The 18,983-nt window shown below is 40.7% G+C and overlaps 1 protein-coding gene and 1 long non-coding RNA gene across 2 annotated transcripts; both read left to right on the top strand.

Moving 5' to 3' along the window:
• The first annotated feature begins 1,131 nt into the window (after nucleotides 1-1,131).
• On the top strand, nucleotides 1,132-3,700 carry LOC148716707 (uncharacterized). Its single transcript, XR_015995116.1, has 4 exons — nucleotides 1,132-1,238; nucleotides 1,670-1,736; nucleotides 2,167-2,267; nucleotides 3,327-3,700. It is a non-coding gene; the product is annotated as an uncharacterized LOC148716707 (long non-coding RNA).
• A 1,213-nt stretch (nucleotides 3,701-4,913) lies between these two features.
• LOC148716706 (uncharacterized) lies at nucleotides 4,914-17,362 on the top strand. Its single transcript, XM_088745827.1, has 3 exons — nucleotides 4,914-13,567; nucleotides 13,688-13,829; nucleotides 13,950-17,362. The coding sequence occupies exons 1-3, from the start codon at nucleotides 5,825-5,827 to the stop codon at nucleotides 15,470-15,472; spliced, it is 9,408 nt and encodes a 3,135-aa protein (XP_088601953.1). The 5' UTR covers nucleotides 4,914-5,824; the 3' UTR covers nucleotides 15,473-17,362.
• Nucleotides 17,363-18,983: the final 1,621 nt, after the last annotated feature.

The raw sequence follows: 18,983 nt of genomic DNA, 5'->3' as shown, positions 1-18,983 counted from the left end.
TAAAGAACGACTTATTTTGGTCTAGCCCCTAACGACAGCAGATAATAAGTTGATAGCAGCAACAGCAACCGAACTAATATGATGAAAAGTGAAATGCAATATCTGATGCATGACAGAAATAACGATTTTATTGGTAACAATCATTAACTAACGAAAGATAAATTGATAAAAATAAAACATAAATGAAAAGCACACGAAATACGCGTCCCTCAGCATTTCGAAACTAGCAATCATCTCAACTACGCCGTTACATCCACCATTCTTAAAACTTTACTTCAAAATGATTCAGGAGACTGGTACTATCTTTTGGCACTTTCCACTTATTTCATTCAAACGCGACAAAACATAGGCTACATATCGGTCAAAAGTTAAATACAAATTAATGACCAACCCGGAACTTTCAAATGGGTTCGCGCACGATGGAAAACTTGTCCTTTCATTCGTAACGTTGAGAAAGTATCGGGACCAAAACGATCCATTGAGATTGCTGATCACTTTACGAGCACCTCTGCCAATGCCATCTGTTGCATAACTTGCGCTTATTGCAAAAAGATGTCCATTAGTGAAACAAGAAGATGACGAGAAGGAGACCACTAGGTGACCTATTCCGATAATATGTTTTTCTCGTTACCATGGTTCCACCAATAGCGTAGCTCTATTTTCTGCATAGAAACGCACAAACAACCCACGATTCCTCCATTCGCTTTGACGAAGGGCTAACGTTCGAAACGTCAGCTTTGAACTCCTTACGGTGGCCAGTTAACATTATCAACTCAGTTGAGAAAACCAAAATTACCTTGTTTTACTCCCTCACCAACGCAGAACCACAGTTTCTTTCTATTCTTTCTATTTTGCTACCTTTTAATTCGACCTCTTTTCAGTCCACCACAACGTTGTAGTATCAAGCAAACTCCCCGAAAAAAGAATCTTAGCGGAAAAAATAGAAATTGTATGTTACGGACAGATGAATGAAACTCATCTGTTCATTTTATTGCGCTAGAAGGAAGATGAGAAGAGATTGATAACAATTTTCTTGGTGTTTTCTTTTATTTTCCATCTCTGTTCGCGTATTTCGGTTTTGAACATCTAAATTTAATTATTGACGATGCCATTTGAGTTTGTAAATCTGAAACAGTTTGTAACGTGTATAGCAGGGGACGTCAGGCCTCGGCATTTATTTTTTTTGATTTTTATCACAAGATCGATCACAGTTCAACCGAAGCTTCTGACTGTAAATGGTAAGATATCTACATGTCATGACTGACTCTTCGTGAACTCTTCACTTTTCACTTGGTGTGATTTGTATGATATCGATCGAAGACAAAGTCGCTACAAAATAAGTAGAACGGATGTCGTTGATCGGTGTTTTCGTTCTGATAAGACGTCAGTACCGACCACTTCTACAGTTATAGGTTTTATCCAGAATAACGTAAATTATCCACTGTAGTGAGCTTATGATGTGCTGAGTGATAGCCTTTCGTCTTTCGTTCTAAACGAAGGGCTAACGCTCGAAATGGTAGCTTCAAAAACTCTTTATGGTGGCTAATTTACATTATTAAATCAGTTGATAAAACGGAATGATCTTGTTTTATAAAATATACCCCCTTCTCCTCACTGACGCGGCACCATAATTTCTTTAGAAACTTACCCCGTTTATTCATTTCTCCAGAATATAACGAAAGATCATAAGAATCAGGTGACATCAGGGTGAACTGATCCAGCTTAAACCTTTCCAGGTAATTATCAACAGTTATCTTTTTTTGAGGTAAGAGATAGAGAGGATTGAACTTGGACTACAAAAAAGTGGTGATTCTTGTACTTTGTTCCTTGTACCTGTTTGATATTCTTCTAAAAACTCACAGTGGTGTTTCCCGCTACTTTTACGTTGTCATTATCTCTTTTCTTCCTTAAACAAAGAACTCGCAATTTGAGAGCAGTATATCGAACAATCATTTACATAATGATAAGAATTCTCTACGGCTGAGGTTGTTTTTGTACTCGAAAATTAGTAATGATCTTTAAACTCGTGAAGCTATCATCTTATTTGTGTCAATATTTTAGTTTTCCCTTCATCTCATGGAAAATTTCTCTGAGGAGCAATTTATTTTTCGTATTTTGAGCAATTGCTTTTTCTTATTTGATGTCATGTGTCATGATTTCTTGCAGTGCAGAGAAGTTTCACTTTCTAGGGCAGATACGATCAAAGTCTAATACACCGCGTGTTGAGAGAGAATGGTTCAATGCGGCAGAAGTAAATGATCTGTTCTGTAAGTAGTAAAGACATTGATAATATTCTCACCGTTACAGTAACGCACGGTCTGTTATCTATGTGCCTCTAGATATTTAACATCCTTTTTCAAAAGATAGAAAGGAGGGGTGTTACAGCCGTGTCACAAAAGAGGGGTGAAATGCACCAAAAGTCCCCCTCCCCTTAATATGGATGTATAACACATTTATTTCCGAGTTGTGATGACTTGATGGAAAATGAAAACTTTGACCGGAAATATGCGACAAACAACACTGAAAATAGGAAATCATTAATTCCGAGATAAGTTCAAGGGAAAATTAGGAACTTGTTTTTTGTTTCCGTTTATTAGCTGTACATTTAACACACTGAAATTTAAAATAACAAACGAATTGAAAAATAAATCTCCATCACCTCAAAGAAGATAGCAAAAGTTAAACTCTTACTTCTGCATTCCCGTTTTATCCTGAACAGGTTGAACGTTTCTTGAAAATCATAGGAACTTTTAGCAACTAATCAACGGATTGTTATTTCTAATAATAAAAATGGCGACTGGGAAAGCCGTCATATATGTTAAAAAAAGAATGAAAGATGTTATGGTATCATAGTTTGTCTCCTGAGCCATCGAAACGTTCACTGTCAGTGTGCAGTAGATAACTTATCATATATGAGGCGAAAGAAGGAAAATAATTATTTGTTTTACTTTATGTCCTTCATATTTGCGGAATACATCCAAAATTTGGCGAATAACTCAATAGCGGAGAGATATGATTTGGTCCGGCTGTTAACACTTTAGTCGTTCCAAAATTAATTAAAATGTAACTTCCCCTCATAATATACAATCATCATCCAGTAAATAGGTATGAGAAATATCAAACTTATCCGGTCAAAGTTGTTATCATGATTCATTACCAAATCTCAGGAAATTTGTTGCAACTGGAGGGGAGAATTTACAATCACATCTTGGAAGCTAAAGGGTTAATTAATTCATGAAGATGGAAACACTGATACTTTTGATAATTTCCTGACTTTATCTTTATTATCATCTGCATACCATTGCGTTTATTTCTTCGATATCCAGAGAAAATCAACCTTCATCAGAATATCTCATTCACTTACTTTTGCTTACATCAAAATGGACATAGAACATTTCTAGCTTCAAACGGTGAGTTAATCCTGAATTATTCAGTTTCTTTTTCTAACTGCTCTCTAATTTCTTACTTTGTGTGTCATAGTGACAAACCACGCGGTGGGTCTCCCTCTTTTGGTTTATTTTTTTTGGTGAGGAAATCTGAGTTGTAATTTCTAATCTAATTTTGCAAGGATTTCCTGTAAAAAGAAGCCAAAACATTAAAAAAACTCTGTCGTTTTACGATCAAGAGCGGACTTAAGGACATGTGGTGGTCCACTTTATTCTCTTATTGTGCGGGTGGTGTTACAAGTAATTCGGCTTTTATTTCATTTCATCTTATTTGAATCGCAGAGCTTTGCTAACTTCAAATTATATCTTTACTTGTGAATATGTGAAATTCGTATTGTGTTACACAAGTTCGTGACGTGTGGACATGCGCGATACCATGTGGAAGTGGATCTCGTCTCTTTTTAACTCTTACGTTAGCGCCCAATAGGTTTCCTTTGTGTTAATCTCAATTTCCAAGTCCTAAGTTTGCGCTCAAAGTTCAGATAAACATGTATACACTCTTATATTGCTGATTGTGACTGCTCTTACATTGCGGCGGAGCAGGGGGCCGGAGGGCTGCATTGCCCCCCGCCCCAACTAAAATTTTTTTTGAGGGGGGCTCAGCGCCCCCATCCCAACGTTTTGCTGCCAAAAATATCCTTAGCGCGGCATAAAATTTGGCAAGATATTTCATCTTATGATCTTGTTATAAATTCTTTCATCAGCATCGTGCTTGGCAAAATGACCTGTCATAAAACTATTTTTTGAACAGCTCCAGCCTGTGCCCGAGAAGCTTATCAACTGTCGGCAGTTCCCCATTAGACTAGACAGCACGTCTAGGAAATTAGACGAGTTAATTTTGTCTCAGGGAACCCAATCAAATGCTTAGCTGAAAGATTTAGACTAGGCCGGAAAAATGAAAATAGGTCAAAAGTGGATTACGGTCACAGTCGAAACTGTAAAGATTACAGATTGGTTTGCTTGTGTTAACGAACAACGCAAGGGGCATTTTGGAAAATTTGAGTAGGTGTATGCGTATGCCTCCCCTCTCCCCTCCCCACGTTTCAAAACGCTCGCTGCCTCTGTCTTAGCAGTCTCGTCAATCTTTGTTCTTGTGTCCCTGAAACGCTACTATTTAGCAATTTCGATTTCCTTCCATATAATATTTATACAATAAAAAAGGGTTAGGAAGGGGTTTGATATGCAAATTCGTGGCGTTAACACGGCCTTAGGATTATCGAGAAAGCTTTGAGGAGGACTTTTTTAGGATGCCAACGTTATTCTGTATACTGGAACCACAGGATCGTTGGCTTTAATTTCAGAAAAATCACTTTATATTTTAATTGTATTTTGCATAGTTTATCCGTGATTTCACCATAGTGTCACTTTGATTGTTGACACTCGAGTTTGGTTCCTCTGGCTTTCGGAAATGAACAAGTCAATTCCTTATCATGAAACGTTTAGAAAGGGGAAAACCGGAAGTTTTTAAATCTCCTGATGAAAAAAATAGCTTTGAGAGAGTAATGAGGGTTCGTGGTTTGCCCGGCCCTCAACGTTATTTTTAGTGGTTTTATACCTACCTGACTACCTAAAAGGTGCATGCCGACGGAAGCTCACGGAGTGAAAGTTGGCTAAAAACCTTTCACTTTCCCGGAAGCGCTATTTTGCTTTTTCTGAGCGTCAGGAGTTCTACTCTATTTTTAGTTGGTTGTGTCGCCAACCAAGGGGGTGTGAAATCCCCCTTAACCTTTAGAAAAAGAGAATTCTTTTGACAAGATACCGCCTCTTCAAATGAGTTATAAATTATGTGGAATTGCCATAGTTTTTTGCTAGAAAGTTAAATGAAAAGCGAGAAAAAATCTATATGATACATAAACTTAAGATAAGATCATTTGGAGCCCCAACCAACCAATAAGGTTTCTTTCTTCTAAATATCATCTATTTTCATCCATAGCTGCCGCCGTGAACTGAAATCATGATTTTTGTATAAAATATGAGGCCAATCTCCTTGTTTTCCAAAGTAAACAAATTTATTTTAATTCATCAGTCAACGGGAAAAGAACTCGCATTTTAAATTAGATTTTTCATGTTTTCAATCTCAAATGGTAAAAGCCATGAATTAGTGGAAATGCACTGGAAGGCATTTTTATTTAATCGAAGCAAATATATCTTACACGACCGAGGCGGCGGAAACTTAAATTTACGTCAAATTTCTGTCAGTATTCACCTCTTCGTGAACCTTCCCCGCCACCCCTCCTAGTATTAACCCAATTACTTTCCTCTTGCACAAAAAGTTTTACAGTGTAAAACCGCCATTGAATAAGAGTTGTCTGAGTCCCTCCTCTTGGATGTATTATGTTTGATTTCTTTTAATTCTGACACCAACAGCGAACAAGGTTATGATGGACAACACAGAAGCGGACGCTACAACCACGTCAATCATCAGTATAGCTATAGCTGTTGCAATTTTTCTTCTCAACACTGGCCGTGTTCGACAAGCCAACGAAATTTGCCGTGAATGTTTCATTTCCCTACACAATCGGGGAATTAGAGTGGATAGTCCAATGGCTAAATTACTTTACCAAGATATCTTTACCACAGCAACAAAGGCGTACTCCACATTATTTAACTACACAAATACTGAAAAATACGTCAGAGAACAACTACTCTTATTTCAGGAATCTGATGATACTCTAGGAAAAGGATGGCTACAGTTAAGACTAGCAAAGATACTCCAGGATCAAAAAAAGGTCGCGGAGGCCAAAGGATTTAATGAGTCAGCAATGACCATTATGAAAAAGAATAGTGATGCAAAAGGCGAGGCTGCATGTTATGGAAACCTAGGAACATTGTTCCAATCGCTTGGTAAATATGACAAGGCCCTAGAGTATCAAGAGAAAGCACTCGCTATCAGAATAGAAATCTTCGACAGAGAAGGAGAAGCAGCAAGCTATGGAAACCTTGGAAAATTGTTCCAATCGCTTGGTAAATATGACAAGGCCCTAGAGTATCAAGAGAAAGCACTCGCTATCAGAATAGAAATCTTCGACAGAGAAGGAGAAGCAGCAAGCTATGGAAACCTAGGAACATTGTTCGAATCGCTTGGTAAATATGACAAGGCCCGAGAGTATCAAGAGAAAGCACTCGCTATCAGAATAGAAATCGGCGACAGAGAAGGACAAGCAGCAAGCTATGGAAACCTAGGAACATTGTTCCGATCGCTTGGTAAATATGACAAGGCCCTAGAGTATCAAGAGAAAGCACTCGCTATCACAATAGAAATCGGTGACAGAAAAGGACAAGCAGAAAGCTACGGAAACCTTGGAACATTGTTCCGATCGCTTGGTAAATATGACAAAGCCCAAGAATATCAAGAGAAAGCACTCGCTATCAGAATAGACATCGGCGACAGAGAAGGACAAGCAGCAAGCTACGGAAACCTAGGAACATTGTTCCAAATGCTTGGTAAATATGACAAGGCCCGAGAGTATCAAGAGAAAGCACTCGCTATGAGAATAGAAATTGGCGACAGAAAAGGACAAGCATCAAGCTACGGAAACCTAGGAACATTGTTCCGATCGCTTGGTAAATATGACAAGGCCCAAGAGTATCAAGAGAAAGCACTCGCTATGAGAATAGAAATTGGCGACAGAAAAGGACAAGCATCAAGCTACGGAAACCTAGGAACATTGTTCCAATCGCTTGGTAAATATGACAAGGCCCGAGAGTATCAAGAGAAAGCGCTCGCTATCAGAATAGAAATCTTCGACAGAGAAGGAGAAGCAGCAAGCTATGGAAACCTTGGAACATTGTTCCAATCGCTTGGTAAATATGACAAAGCCCAAGAGTATCAAGAGAAAGCACTCGCTATCAGAATAGAAATCGGCGACAGAGAAGGACAAGCAGCAAGCTACGGAAACCTAGGAACATTGTTCCAAATGCTTGGTAAATATGACAAGGCCCGAGAGTATCAAGAGAAAGCACTTGCTATGAGAATAGAAATTGGCGACAGAAAAGGACAAGCATCAAGCTGCGGAAACCTAGGAACATTGTTCCAATCGCATGGTAAATATGACAAGGCCCGAGAGTATCGAGAGAAAGCACTCGCTATCACAATAGAAATCGGTGACAGAGAAGGACAAGCAGCAAGCTACGGAAACCTGGGAACATTGTTCCAATCGCTTGGTAAATATGACAAGGCCCTACAGTATCAAGAGAAAGCACTCGCTATCACAATAGAAATCGGTGACAGAGCAGGACAAGCAGCAAGCTACGGAAACCTAGGAACATTGTTCCAAATGCTTGGTAAATATGACAAGGCCCTAGAGTATCAAGAGAAAGCACTCGCTATCACAATAGAAATTGGCGACAGAAAAGGACAAGCATCAAGCTACGGAGACCTAGGAACATTGTTCCGATCGCTTGGTAAATATGACAAGGCCCTAGAGTATCAAGAGAAAGCACTCGCTATCACAATAGAAATCGGTGACAGAGAAGGACAAGCAGCAAGCTACGGAAACCTAGGAACATTGTTCAAATCGCTTGGTAAATATGACAAGGCCCGAGAGTATCAAGAGAAAGCACTCGATATCACAATAGAAATCGGTGACAGAGCAGGACAAGCAGCAAGCTACGGAAACCTAGGAACATTGTTCAAATCGCTTGGTAAATATGACAAGGCCCTAGAGTATCAAGAGAAAGCACTCGCTATCACAATAGAAATCGGTGACAGAGCAGGACAAGCAGCAAGCTACGGAAACCTAGGAACATTGTTCAAATCGCTTGGTAAATATGACAAGGCCCGAGAGCATCAAGAGAAAGCACTCGCTATGATAATAGAAATTGGCCACAGAAAAGGACAAGCAGCAAGCTACGGAAACCTAGGAACATTGTTCGAATCGCTTGGTAAATATGACAAGGCCCTAGAGCATCAAGAGAAAGCACTCGCTATCACAATAGAAATCGGTGACAGAGAAGGACAAGCAGCAAGCTACGGAAACCTGGGAACATTGTTCCAATCGCTTGGTAAATATGACAAGGCCCTACAGTATCAAGAGAAAGCACTCGCTATCACAATAGAAATCGGTGACAGAGCAGGACAAGCAGCAAGCTACGGAAACCTAGGAACATTGTTCCAAATGCTTGGTAAATATGACAAGGCCCTAGAGTATCAAGAGAAAGCACTCGCTATCACAATAGAAATTGGCGACAGAAAAGGACAAGCATCAAGCTACGGAGACCTAGGAACATTGTTCCGATCGCTTGGTAAATATGACAAGGCCCTAGAGTATCAAGAGAAAGCACTCGCTATCACAATAGAAATAGGTGACAGAGAAGGACAAGCAGCAAGCTACGGAAACCTAGGAACATTGTTCAAATCGCTTGGTAAATATGACAAGGCCCTAGAGTATCAAGAGAAAGCACTCGATATCACAATAGAAATCGGTGACAGAGCAGGACAAGCAGCAAGCTACGGAAACCTAGGAACATTGTTCAAATCGCTTGGTAAATATGACAAGGCCCTAGAGTATCAAGAGAAAGCACTCGCTATCACAATAGAAATCGGTGACAGAGCAGGACAAGCAGCAAGCTACGGAAACCTAGGAACATTGTTCAAATCGCTTGGTAAATATGACAAGGCCCGAGAGCATCAAGAGAAAGCACTCGCTATGATAATAGAAATTGGCCACAGAAAAGGACAAGCAGCAAGCTACGGAAACCTAGGAACATTGTTCGAATCGCTTGGTAAATATGACAAGGCCCTAGAGTATCAAGAGAAAGCACTCGCTATCAGAATAGAAATCGGCGACAGAGAAGGACAAGCAGCAAGCTACGGAAACCTAGGAACATTGTTCCAAATGCTTGGTAAATATGACAAGGCCCGAGAGTATCAAGAGAAAGCACTCGCTATGAGAATAGAAATTGGCGACAGAAAAGGACAAGCATCAAGCTGCGGAAACCTAGGAACATTGTTCCAATCGCATGGTAAATATGACAAGGCCCGAGAGTATCGAGAGAAAGCACTCGCTATCACAATAGAAATCGGTGACAGAGAAGGACAAGCAGCAAGCTACGGAAACCTGGGAACATTGTTCCAATCGCTTGGTAAATATGACAAGGCCCTACAGTATCAAGAGAAAGCACTCGCTATCACAATAGAAATCGGTGACAGAGCAGGACAAGCAGCAAGCTACGGAAACCTAGGAACATTGTTCCAAATGCTTGGTAAATATGACAAGGCCCTAGAGTATCAAGAGAAAGCACTCGCTATCACAATAGAAATTGGCGACAGAAAAGGACAAGCATCAAGCTACGGAGACCTAGGAACATTGTTCCGATCGCTTGGTAAATATGACAAGGCCCTAGAGTATCAAGAGAAAGCACTCGCTATCACAATAGAAATCGGTGACAGAGAAGGACAAGCAGCAAGCTACGGAAACCTAGGAACATTGTTCAAATCGCTTGGTAAATATGACAAGGCCCTAGAGTATCAAGAGAAAGCACTCGATATCACAATAGAAATCGGTGACAGAGCAGGACAAGCAGCAAGCTACGGAAACCTAGGAACATTGTTCAAATCGCTTGGTAAATATGACAAGGCCCTAGAGTATCAAGAGAAAGCACTCGCTATCACAATAGAAATCGGTGACAGAGCAGGACAAGCAGCAAGCTACGGAAACCTAGGAACATTGTTCAAATCGCTTGGTAAATATGACAAGGCCCGAGAGCATCAAGAGAAAGCACTCGCTATGATAATAGAAATTGGCCACAGAAAAGGACAAGCAGCAAGCTACGGAAACCTAGGAACATTGTTCGAATCGCTTGGTAAATATGACAAGGCCCTAGAGCATCAAGAGAAAGCACTCGCTATCACAATAGAAATCGGTGACAGAGAAGGACAAGCAGCAAGCTACGGAAACCTGGGAACATTGTTCCAATCGCTTGGTAAATATGACAATGCCCTACAGTATCAAGAGAAAGCACTCGCTATCACAATAGAAATCGGTGACAGAGCAGGACAAGCAGCAAGCTACGGAAACCTAGGAACATTGTTCCAAATGCTTGGTAAATATGACAAGGCCCTAGAGTATCAAGAGAAAGCACTCGCTATCACAATAGAAATTGGCGACAGAAAAGGACAAGCATCAAGCTACGGAGACCTAGGAACATTGTTCCGATCGCTTGGTAAATATGACAAGGCCCTAGAGTATCAAGAGAAAGCACTCGCTATCACAATAGAAATCGGTGACAGAGAAGGACAAGCAGCAAGCTACGGAAACCTAGGAACATTGTTCAAATCGCTTGGTAAATATGACAAGGCCCTAGAGTATCAAGAGAAAGCACTCGATATCACAATAGAAATCGGTGACAGAGCAGGACAAGCAGCAAGCTACGGAAACCTAGGAACATTGTTCAAATCGCTTGGTAAATATGACAAGGCCCTAGAGTATCAAGAGAAAGCACTCGCTATCACAATAGAAATCGGTGACAGAGCAGGACAAGCAGCAAGCTACGGAAACCTAGGAACATTGTTCAAATCGCTTGGTAAATATGACAAGGCCCGAGAGCATCAAGAGAAAGCACTCGCTATGATAATAGAAATTGGCCACAGAAAAGGACAAGCAGCAAGCTACGGAAACCTAGGAACATTGTTCGAATCGCTTGGTAAATATGACAAGGCCCTAGAGTATCAAGAGAAAGCACTCGCTATCAGAATAGAAATCGGCGACAGAGAAGGACAAGCAGCAAGCTACGGAAACCTAGGAACATTGTTCCAAATGCTTGGTAAATATGACAAGGCCCGAGAGTATCAAGAGAAAGCACTCGCTATGAGAATAGAAATTGGCGACAGAAAAGGACAAGCATCAAGCTGCGGAAACCTAGGAACATTGTTCCAATCGCTTGGTAAATATGACAAGGCCCGAGAGTATCAAGAGAAAGCACTCGCTATCACAATAGAAATCGGTGACAGAAAAGGACAAGCAGCAAGCTACGGAAACCTAGGCACATTGTTCCAATCGCTTGGTAAATATGACAAGGCCCTAGAGTATCAAGAGAAAGCACTCGCTATCACAATAGAAATCGGTGACAGAGCAGGACAAGCAGCAAGCTACGGAAACCTAGGAACATTGTTCCAAATGCTTGGTAAATATGACAAGGCCCGAGAGTATCAAGAGAAAGCACTCGCTATCAGAATAGAAATTGGCGACAGAAAAGGAGAAGCATCAAGCTGCGGAAACCTAGGAACATTGTTCCAATCGCTTGGTAAATATGACAAGGCCCGAGAGTATCAAGAGAAAGCACTCGCTATCACAATAGAAATCGGTGACAGAGAAGGACAAGCAGCAAGCTACGGAAACCTAGGAACATTGTTCAAATCGCTTGGTAAATATGACAAGGCCCTAGAGTATCAAGAGAAAGCACTCGCTATCACAATAGAAATCGGTGACAGAGCAGGACAAGCAGCAAGCTACGGAAACCTAGGAACATTGTTCCAAATGCTTGGTAAATATGACAAGGCCCTAGAGTATCAAGAGAAAGCACTCGCTATCACAATAGAAATTGGCGACAGAAAAGGACAAGCATCAAGCTACGGAAACCTAGGAAAATTGTTCCGATCGCTTGGTAAATATGACAAGGCCCTAGAGTATCAAGAGAAAGCACTCGCTATCACAATAGAAATGGGTGACAGAGCAGGACAAGCAGCAAGCTACGGAAACCTAGGAACATTGTTCCAAATGCTTGGTAAATATGACAAGGCCCTAGAGTATCAAGAGAAAGCACTCGCTATCACAATAGAAATCGGTGACAGAGAAGGACAAGCAGCAAGCTACGGAAACCTAGGAACATTGTTCAAATCGCTTGGTAAATATGACAAGGCCCTAGAGTATCAAGAGAAAGCACTCGCTATCACAATAGAAATCGGTGACAGAGAAGGACAAGCAGCAAGCTACGGAAACCTAGGAACATTGTTCAAATCGCTTGGTAAATATGACAAGGCCCGAGAGCATCAAGAGAAAGCACTCGCTATCAGAATAAAAATTGGCGACAGAAAAGGACAAGCATCAAGCTACGGAAACCTAGGAACATTGTTCGGATCGCTTGGTAAATATGACAAGGCCATAGAGTATCAAGAGAAAGCACTCGCTATCAGAATAGAAATCGGTGACAGAGAAGGACAAGCAGGAAGCTACGGAAACCTAGGAACATTGTTCAAATCGCTTGGTAAATATGACAAGGCCCGAGAGCATCAAGAGAAAGCACTCGCTATCAGAATAAAAATTGGCGACAGAAAAGGAGAAGCAGCAAGCTACGGAAACCTAGGAACATTGTTCCGATCGCTTGGTAAATATGACAAGGCCCTAGAGTATCAAGAGAAAGCACTCGCTATCAGAATAGAAATCTTCGACAGAGAAGGAGAAGCAGCAAGCTATGGAAACCTAGGAACATTGTTCAAATCGCTTGGTAAATATGACAAGGCCCAAGAGTATCAAGAGAAAGCACGCGCTATCACAATAGAAATCGGCGACAGAGAAGGACAAGCAGCAAGCTATGGAAACCTAGGAACATTGTTCCGATCGCTTGGTAAATATGACAAGGCCCAAGAGTATCAAGAGAAAGCACTCGCTATCAGAATAGAAATCGGCGACAGCGAAGGACAAGCAGCAAGCTACGGAAACCTAGGAACATTGTTCCGATCGCTTGGTAAATATGACAAAGCCCAAGAGTATCAAGAGAAAGCACTCGCTATCAGAATAAAAATTGGCGACAGAAAAGGAGAAGCAGCAAGCTACGGAAACCTAGGAACATTGTTCCAATCGCTTGGTAAATATGACAAGGCCCGAGAGTATCAAGAGAAAGCACTCGCTATCACAGTAGAAATTGGCGACAGAAAAGGACAAGCATCAAACTACGGAAACCTAGGAACATTGTTCCAAATGCTTGGTAAATATGACAAGGCCCTAGAGTATCAAGAGAAAGCACTCGCTATCAGAATAGAAATCTTCGACAGAGAAGGAGAAGCAGCAAGCTATGGAAACCTTGGAACATTGTTCCAATCGCTTGGTAAATATGACAAGGCCCTAGAGTATCAAGAGAAAGCACTCGCTATCAGTATAGAAATCGGGGACAGAGAAGGAGAAGCAATAAGGAACGGAAACCGCGGAACAACGCTTGGAATGCTTGGTGAACATGACAAAGCTCACGAATGTCTCTACACAGCGCTATCAATCACAAAGAGAATTGGCTGTAGAAGAATTGAGGCCAATATATATGGAAACTTAGCAGGTTTGTTTTTATTGCGTGGTAAATTTGCAAAGGGTGACGATTATTTAGAGAAAGCACGTGCAATGAGAATGGAAACCGGTGACAGAGAAGGAGAAGCGGCAGATTACAGAAACCTTGGCGTTATTTCTTGTAAGCGTGGTGAATATACCAAGGCTCAAGACTATTGGAAGAAAGCCCTTGCCATTCACTTGGACTTGGGTCTCAGAGAAGATGAAGCAATCGATTACGAACAGTTAGGAGTATGTTTTGAATTCCTTGGTAATTATGACGTGGCTGAAAATTACCTTCAGAGGGGTCTCTTATTAAGCAAGGATATTGGACACAACCTGACTGAGTTTAAGTGCCTTTGTAATCTAGCAACGTTAAGGCTATTACAATTCGATTTTAAAGAGGCCTTTTCGTATCTTTATCGTTGCACTGACAAATTTGATACTTTGCGTGGTTTTATTAAAGACAGCGATCAGATTAAAATATCTCTTTTAGAGAAGCACGGTGCCCATACCTACCAGGTGCTCAGTTGGTTGCTTTCCTCCACAGGGAATCCACAAGGCGCTCTTTACGTCGAAGAGTTGAAACGGGCAAGAGGCCTAGCCGACTTAATGGCAGCTCAATACTCTATTAAAGAACAGTTTTCAGGCAATCCGCAATCTTGGTGGGGCATTCAGAACATTATCGCAAAGGAAACTGACTGTACATGCCTTTATATCTCGGTTGGTAAAGCAGATGTGCGATTTTGGATTCTTACAGCAAAAGAAGCTATTCGTTTTACAGAAAAGGAAGAGAGCTTGAACAAAAACGAAGAGACTGGATTAGTCCCTGATTTAGATGAGTTTTTAAAAGAAAGCTTCCGGAAACCTGAAAAAGACATCACTCAAACGGGTCTCCACCTGTGTCACAATATAATCATTGCCTCTGTGGCCGATTTACTGAGAGAGCCTGAGATTATAATTGTACCTGATTCTTGCATGTACCAAGTGCCATTTGCAGCCTTAACTGATAAAGAGGGCAAATATTTTTCGGACACATTCAGGATCCGCATCATTCCCTCCTTGACTACTCTGAAGCTTATTCAGGACAGTCCTCCTGAGTACCACAGTAAGAGTGGTGCGCTGATAGTCGGTGACCCCGAGGTTAGAGAGGTATTGTACCAAGGTAGACGCACGTTAGTAACACCATTGCCACGTGCAAGAAAGGAAGCAGAGACGATTGGCAGTCGTCTTGGCGTCAAGCCCTTGATTGGAGACCGCGCAACAAAACAGGCTGTACTTCAAGCGATAAATTCAGTAAGCCTGATACATTTTGCTGCCCATGGTAGTCCTGATAGAGGAGAGATTGTTCTCTCTCCTAAAGGCCCCATTGACGGTCCTCCACGAGAGAAAGACTACCTTTTGACGATGCAGGACATTTCAGAAGTTCAGGTGAGAGCTAAACTGGTTGTACTCAGCTGTTGTCACAGTGCACGTGGAGAGGTCAAAACAGAGGGAGTTATTGGGATCGCCCGAGCGTTCTTGGGATCTGGTGCTCGCTCGGTGTTAGCGGCACGATGGGCACTGGAGGATGAAGCAACAGAAGAGTTCATGAATTGCTTCTACGATCATTTGTTCCACGGTAAAAGTGCCAGTGAATCTCTTCACCATGCCAGGAAGTGGATGAGAAGTGAAGGCTTTGACAAAGTATCTCAGTGGGCTTCATTTATGCTCATTGGCGACAACGTGACATTTGATTTTGAAAATTGGCCAAAGTCAACTACACCTTGGTAGGCACAAGTAAAGTGGACGCACTTGATTGGAATAAAATGGACTTAGAAAGCTTAGAAATGTCAATTGTTTCCTTGTGGTGGAAGGACATTACCTGTAAGGGACAAAAAGGGTACATCCAGCAAAACATTCTTAAAAAAGCTCATCTAACAGCTACTTGTATCTACCTGGAACAGGAACCTTATTAATGTTCTCTTTATGGAAACTTGGAAATTATCAAATTATAAAAGCCCTTTTTTTCGAAAGTGTTAAATTATGTAGTCAAGCGAATTGAGCTCTGATGATATTTTTTTAGAAGCCGTGATTGGTTGGTTAAGTAAATTGAATTTCAAGTTATTTTTCCGCAAAGATAGTAATTTTAGTCAAAACAATGCAATTTCAAATAATTTGTTTCAAAGAAGCTTTCCATTATGTGATGTATATATTCAGAAATGTGTTTATCACAATAACTTTTAGAAAGCGCCGAGCGGTCTTCATGTTTCCTTTTTAGATCTGCTCCGATAAGGAAACCTTCTTTTGACTTGAGATTTATTCTCCGGATAATTTTGTTTTATATCCCTGAGTGACAAGGGTTTTAGTTAAAATAGCTTTTCAAGATAAAAATTAATGATAATAATTTTGAACGACATTTCGACCACACTAATTTTTATCTTGAAAAGCTTTTCTAAAAAACTACTTATCAGAAGTTCAAATAGCGATTGTAAAAAAAAGGACTTTACCAGCCAAGACGACATTTGGCAATTTTCTAGTGCATAAGATGTTTCCTCTAGAAATGCATTAGTAAGTCAAAGAAATTACTCATCACTTTTATGACACTTAATAAATAAAGCTTATTAGACGTTTTGTTGTGTGGTATCGCTGAGTATTTTTACGACTTCTGCCGTATTTTGACGAGCCCGTAGGGCGAGTCAAAATACAAATAATGAGTAAAAATACTCAGCGGTACTACACAACAAAACGTCTAATAAGTTACTTATTATCCAACACGCCAAACTGTTACTTCCGTGCGTGCGAATTTCGCGGATAGTTACTTACGGGGAGTGCGTGACAGAAGTATGCGAAGCGGAACGGAATTGGCGCGTTGTCGTGTTGCTGCTTCTTTTTTCTTCAATAAATGAAGAAATTTCCAGGTCGTCCAGCTGTTTTCTTTGTTCGATTCATCTAATAAACTTAGATGTATATTTGCCAGTCATTCTGACTCTTCGTCGTCGGAAATATGTTTCAAATTGTCCGCCATTTTTTTTTTTCGTAACTAAAATTCAGTTCTTCGCTTGCGCGATGCGAGAAAACCTGTTTAACCGGTACTCTGGAGTACAAATCCCGCGTGATATTTGTACTCGTCCATGGCGTTATTTGTACTCTACGATGTGTAGTTGGATAATAAATATATTTTATTAGACGTTTTGTTGTGTAGTATCCCTGAGTATACTCAGCGATACTACACAACAAAACGTCTAATAAGTTATTTATTATCCAACACGCCAAACTGTTATTTCAGTGCGGGCGAAATTCGCGGATATTTATTGATGGGGAGTGCGCGACAGAAGTATGCGAAGCGGAACGGAATTGGCGTGTTGTCGTGCTGCTGCTTCTTTTTTCATCAATAAATGAAGAAATTTCCAGGTCGTCTAGCTGTTTTTCTTCGTTTGATTCATCTAATAAACTTGGATGTATATTTTCCAACCACTCTGACTCTTCGTCGTCGGAAATATGATTCAAATTGTCCGCCATTTTTTTTTCGTGACTACAATTCAATTCTTCGCTTGCGCGATGCGAGAAAACCTGTTTAACCGGTACTCCAGAGTACAATTACCGTGTGATATTTGTACTCGTTTGTGGCGTTATTTGTACTTTACGAAGTGTAGTTGGATAATAAAAGCAGTTATTGTTACACTAGTGCGTCTTATTTCCTCCCGAGGGTTTGTGGGGCTGCTTCACATATTCAGCATATCGATTCTCAGTTTTAAGCAGTTTGTCATCGATTGTTTTAAAAAGTTTGACATGAAGGCACCTTTGAATGAAAACCGTGACATAAACAAACGAAAACAAAAAATAAATATATGGATTAATAAGAGAGAGAGAGGGAAAAAATAATTCTCAGTATTTATGTGGCTTTAGGAGTGGACAAGATACTAGTTTACTCCAAAGAGAAGTGTCATGTTGTCGAGCCTTATTTCTTCTCTCACTCTCGCTGTACTTCTTATATGCAACCTTTTCTGAAAGTCTTTAAGCGTTAAAGTTATTCAGTGGTAACAGATGTAATAGTTTTTTTTTAAAACTTTCCTTGACCGTTCCTTGCATCAGGTTGTTTTCATCTGTACATGCCAGCCATGACCATTGTTGAGGGAATGTTATAATTTATGTCATTTACGATATTTTAAAACTCAATGGGAAACGGGTTACCTTGCTTAAGGCTCTGCTTAGTTGAAAGGACATTTTTTGTGGTTTATTCCCCAAACATGTACCGAGGTCGATCGTTTTTACTTGCAACTGTAATTATGGAAAAAAGGCTATTGCTTGAAGTTACCTACTGATCAAATCTTTGAAACCGAACCTATCGGCGCACACGGAAAGAGGAAACAGCTTTGACATAATTCTAGAAAGAAAAAAGAAGAGGTGTATTTTAACGTTTTTATCATGCAATAAAACACGTAATTAGCAGCCTTTGATGGCAACGATGTGAGTGACGACTGATATCGCCAACCATGATGATGCAGTCACTTGAAGTCCACTGCTTTCCACTCGCGCAAAGACTCGCTCATTCACTCCTATTCAAGAATAAAAACGATAAATTTTTCGAAGAAGTTCGGCCTAATAGTTATTAGGGCCTCACAACATCCACCCAAAACCTCAAAAATTTACTCCCAGACTGCGCAGTTGAAGTACTTGCGTGTTGACGCGCGAGTTTGCGCGTTGCGTTGCGAGTTTTGCCTGAAATACTGGGAATAAGTGAACGTAATGCCAATATGGCGGCCGCACAACGTCTTTGATATCCCTGCGTCGTAAAGTAACTTACGAAGGCGACGGAACTTTAGATATGAGAGGGAACGATGAACCAATATACTCGTTTTGACCTTAAACTGGGAGTGAAAACTGAACCTCAAGTATAACTTGCCTCTCAGATCAAGTTAGCTGTCGTCTGGTAATTTTGCGGCGGAAAAATGGGCAAAACGTTCATGTTAGGTCCATATCATGTCCCAATAATTAATACACATTAATACTAAGTGTTATTACGATCATGTATGTTGCACGATATGTCCTATGTAACCTTGTTCTATCAGTTACCTTTGTATTCCCTCATTAACCCACATCTACCCTAATTTACCCATGTTCTACTACGTTCACCCCCATATACCCTTGATTAACTATGTTCTACAGCGCTAACCCTCATCTACTCTAGTTAACTCATGTTCTTCCACGCTTACTCCCATCTACCATAGGTAACCCATGTTCTACCGCGTTTACCCCCTTCTACCCTAGGTAAACCATGTTCTACCGCGTTTAACCCCATCTA

The sequence above is a fragment of the Stylophora pistillata genome, chromosome 14 (genome assembly GCF_964205215.1).
Source record: "Stylophora pistillata chromosome 14, jaStyPist1.2, whole genome shotgun sequence".
Lineage (NCBI taxonomy): Eukaryota > Metazoa > Cnidaria > Anthozoa > Scleractinia > Pocilloporidae > Stylophora > Stylophora pistillata.
The sequence above is the reverse complement of the archived record's forward strand: the minus strand, read 5'-3'. Positions and strand labels throughout refer to the sequence as shown.

Excerpts from the sequence above, each read along its gene's own strand:
- LOC148716706 (XM_088745827.1), top strand. The coding sequence starts at position 5,825 with ATGATGGACAACACAGAAGCGGACGCTACAACCACGTCAATCATCAGT. Across the intron at positions 13,568-13,687 it reads TCGGGGACAGAGAAGGAGAA|GCCAATATATATGGAAACTT; the intron begins GCAATAAGGAAC and ends AGAAGAATTGAG. Across the intron at positions 13,830-13,949 it reads GGCAGATTACAGAAACCTTG|GAGTATGTTTTGAATTCCTT; the intron begins GCGTTATTTCTT and ends ACGAACAGTTAG.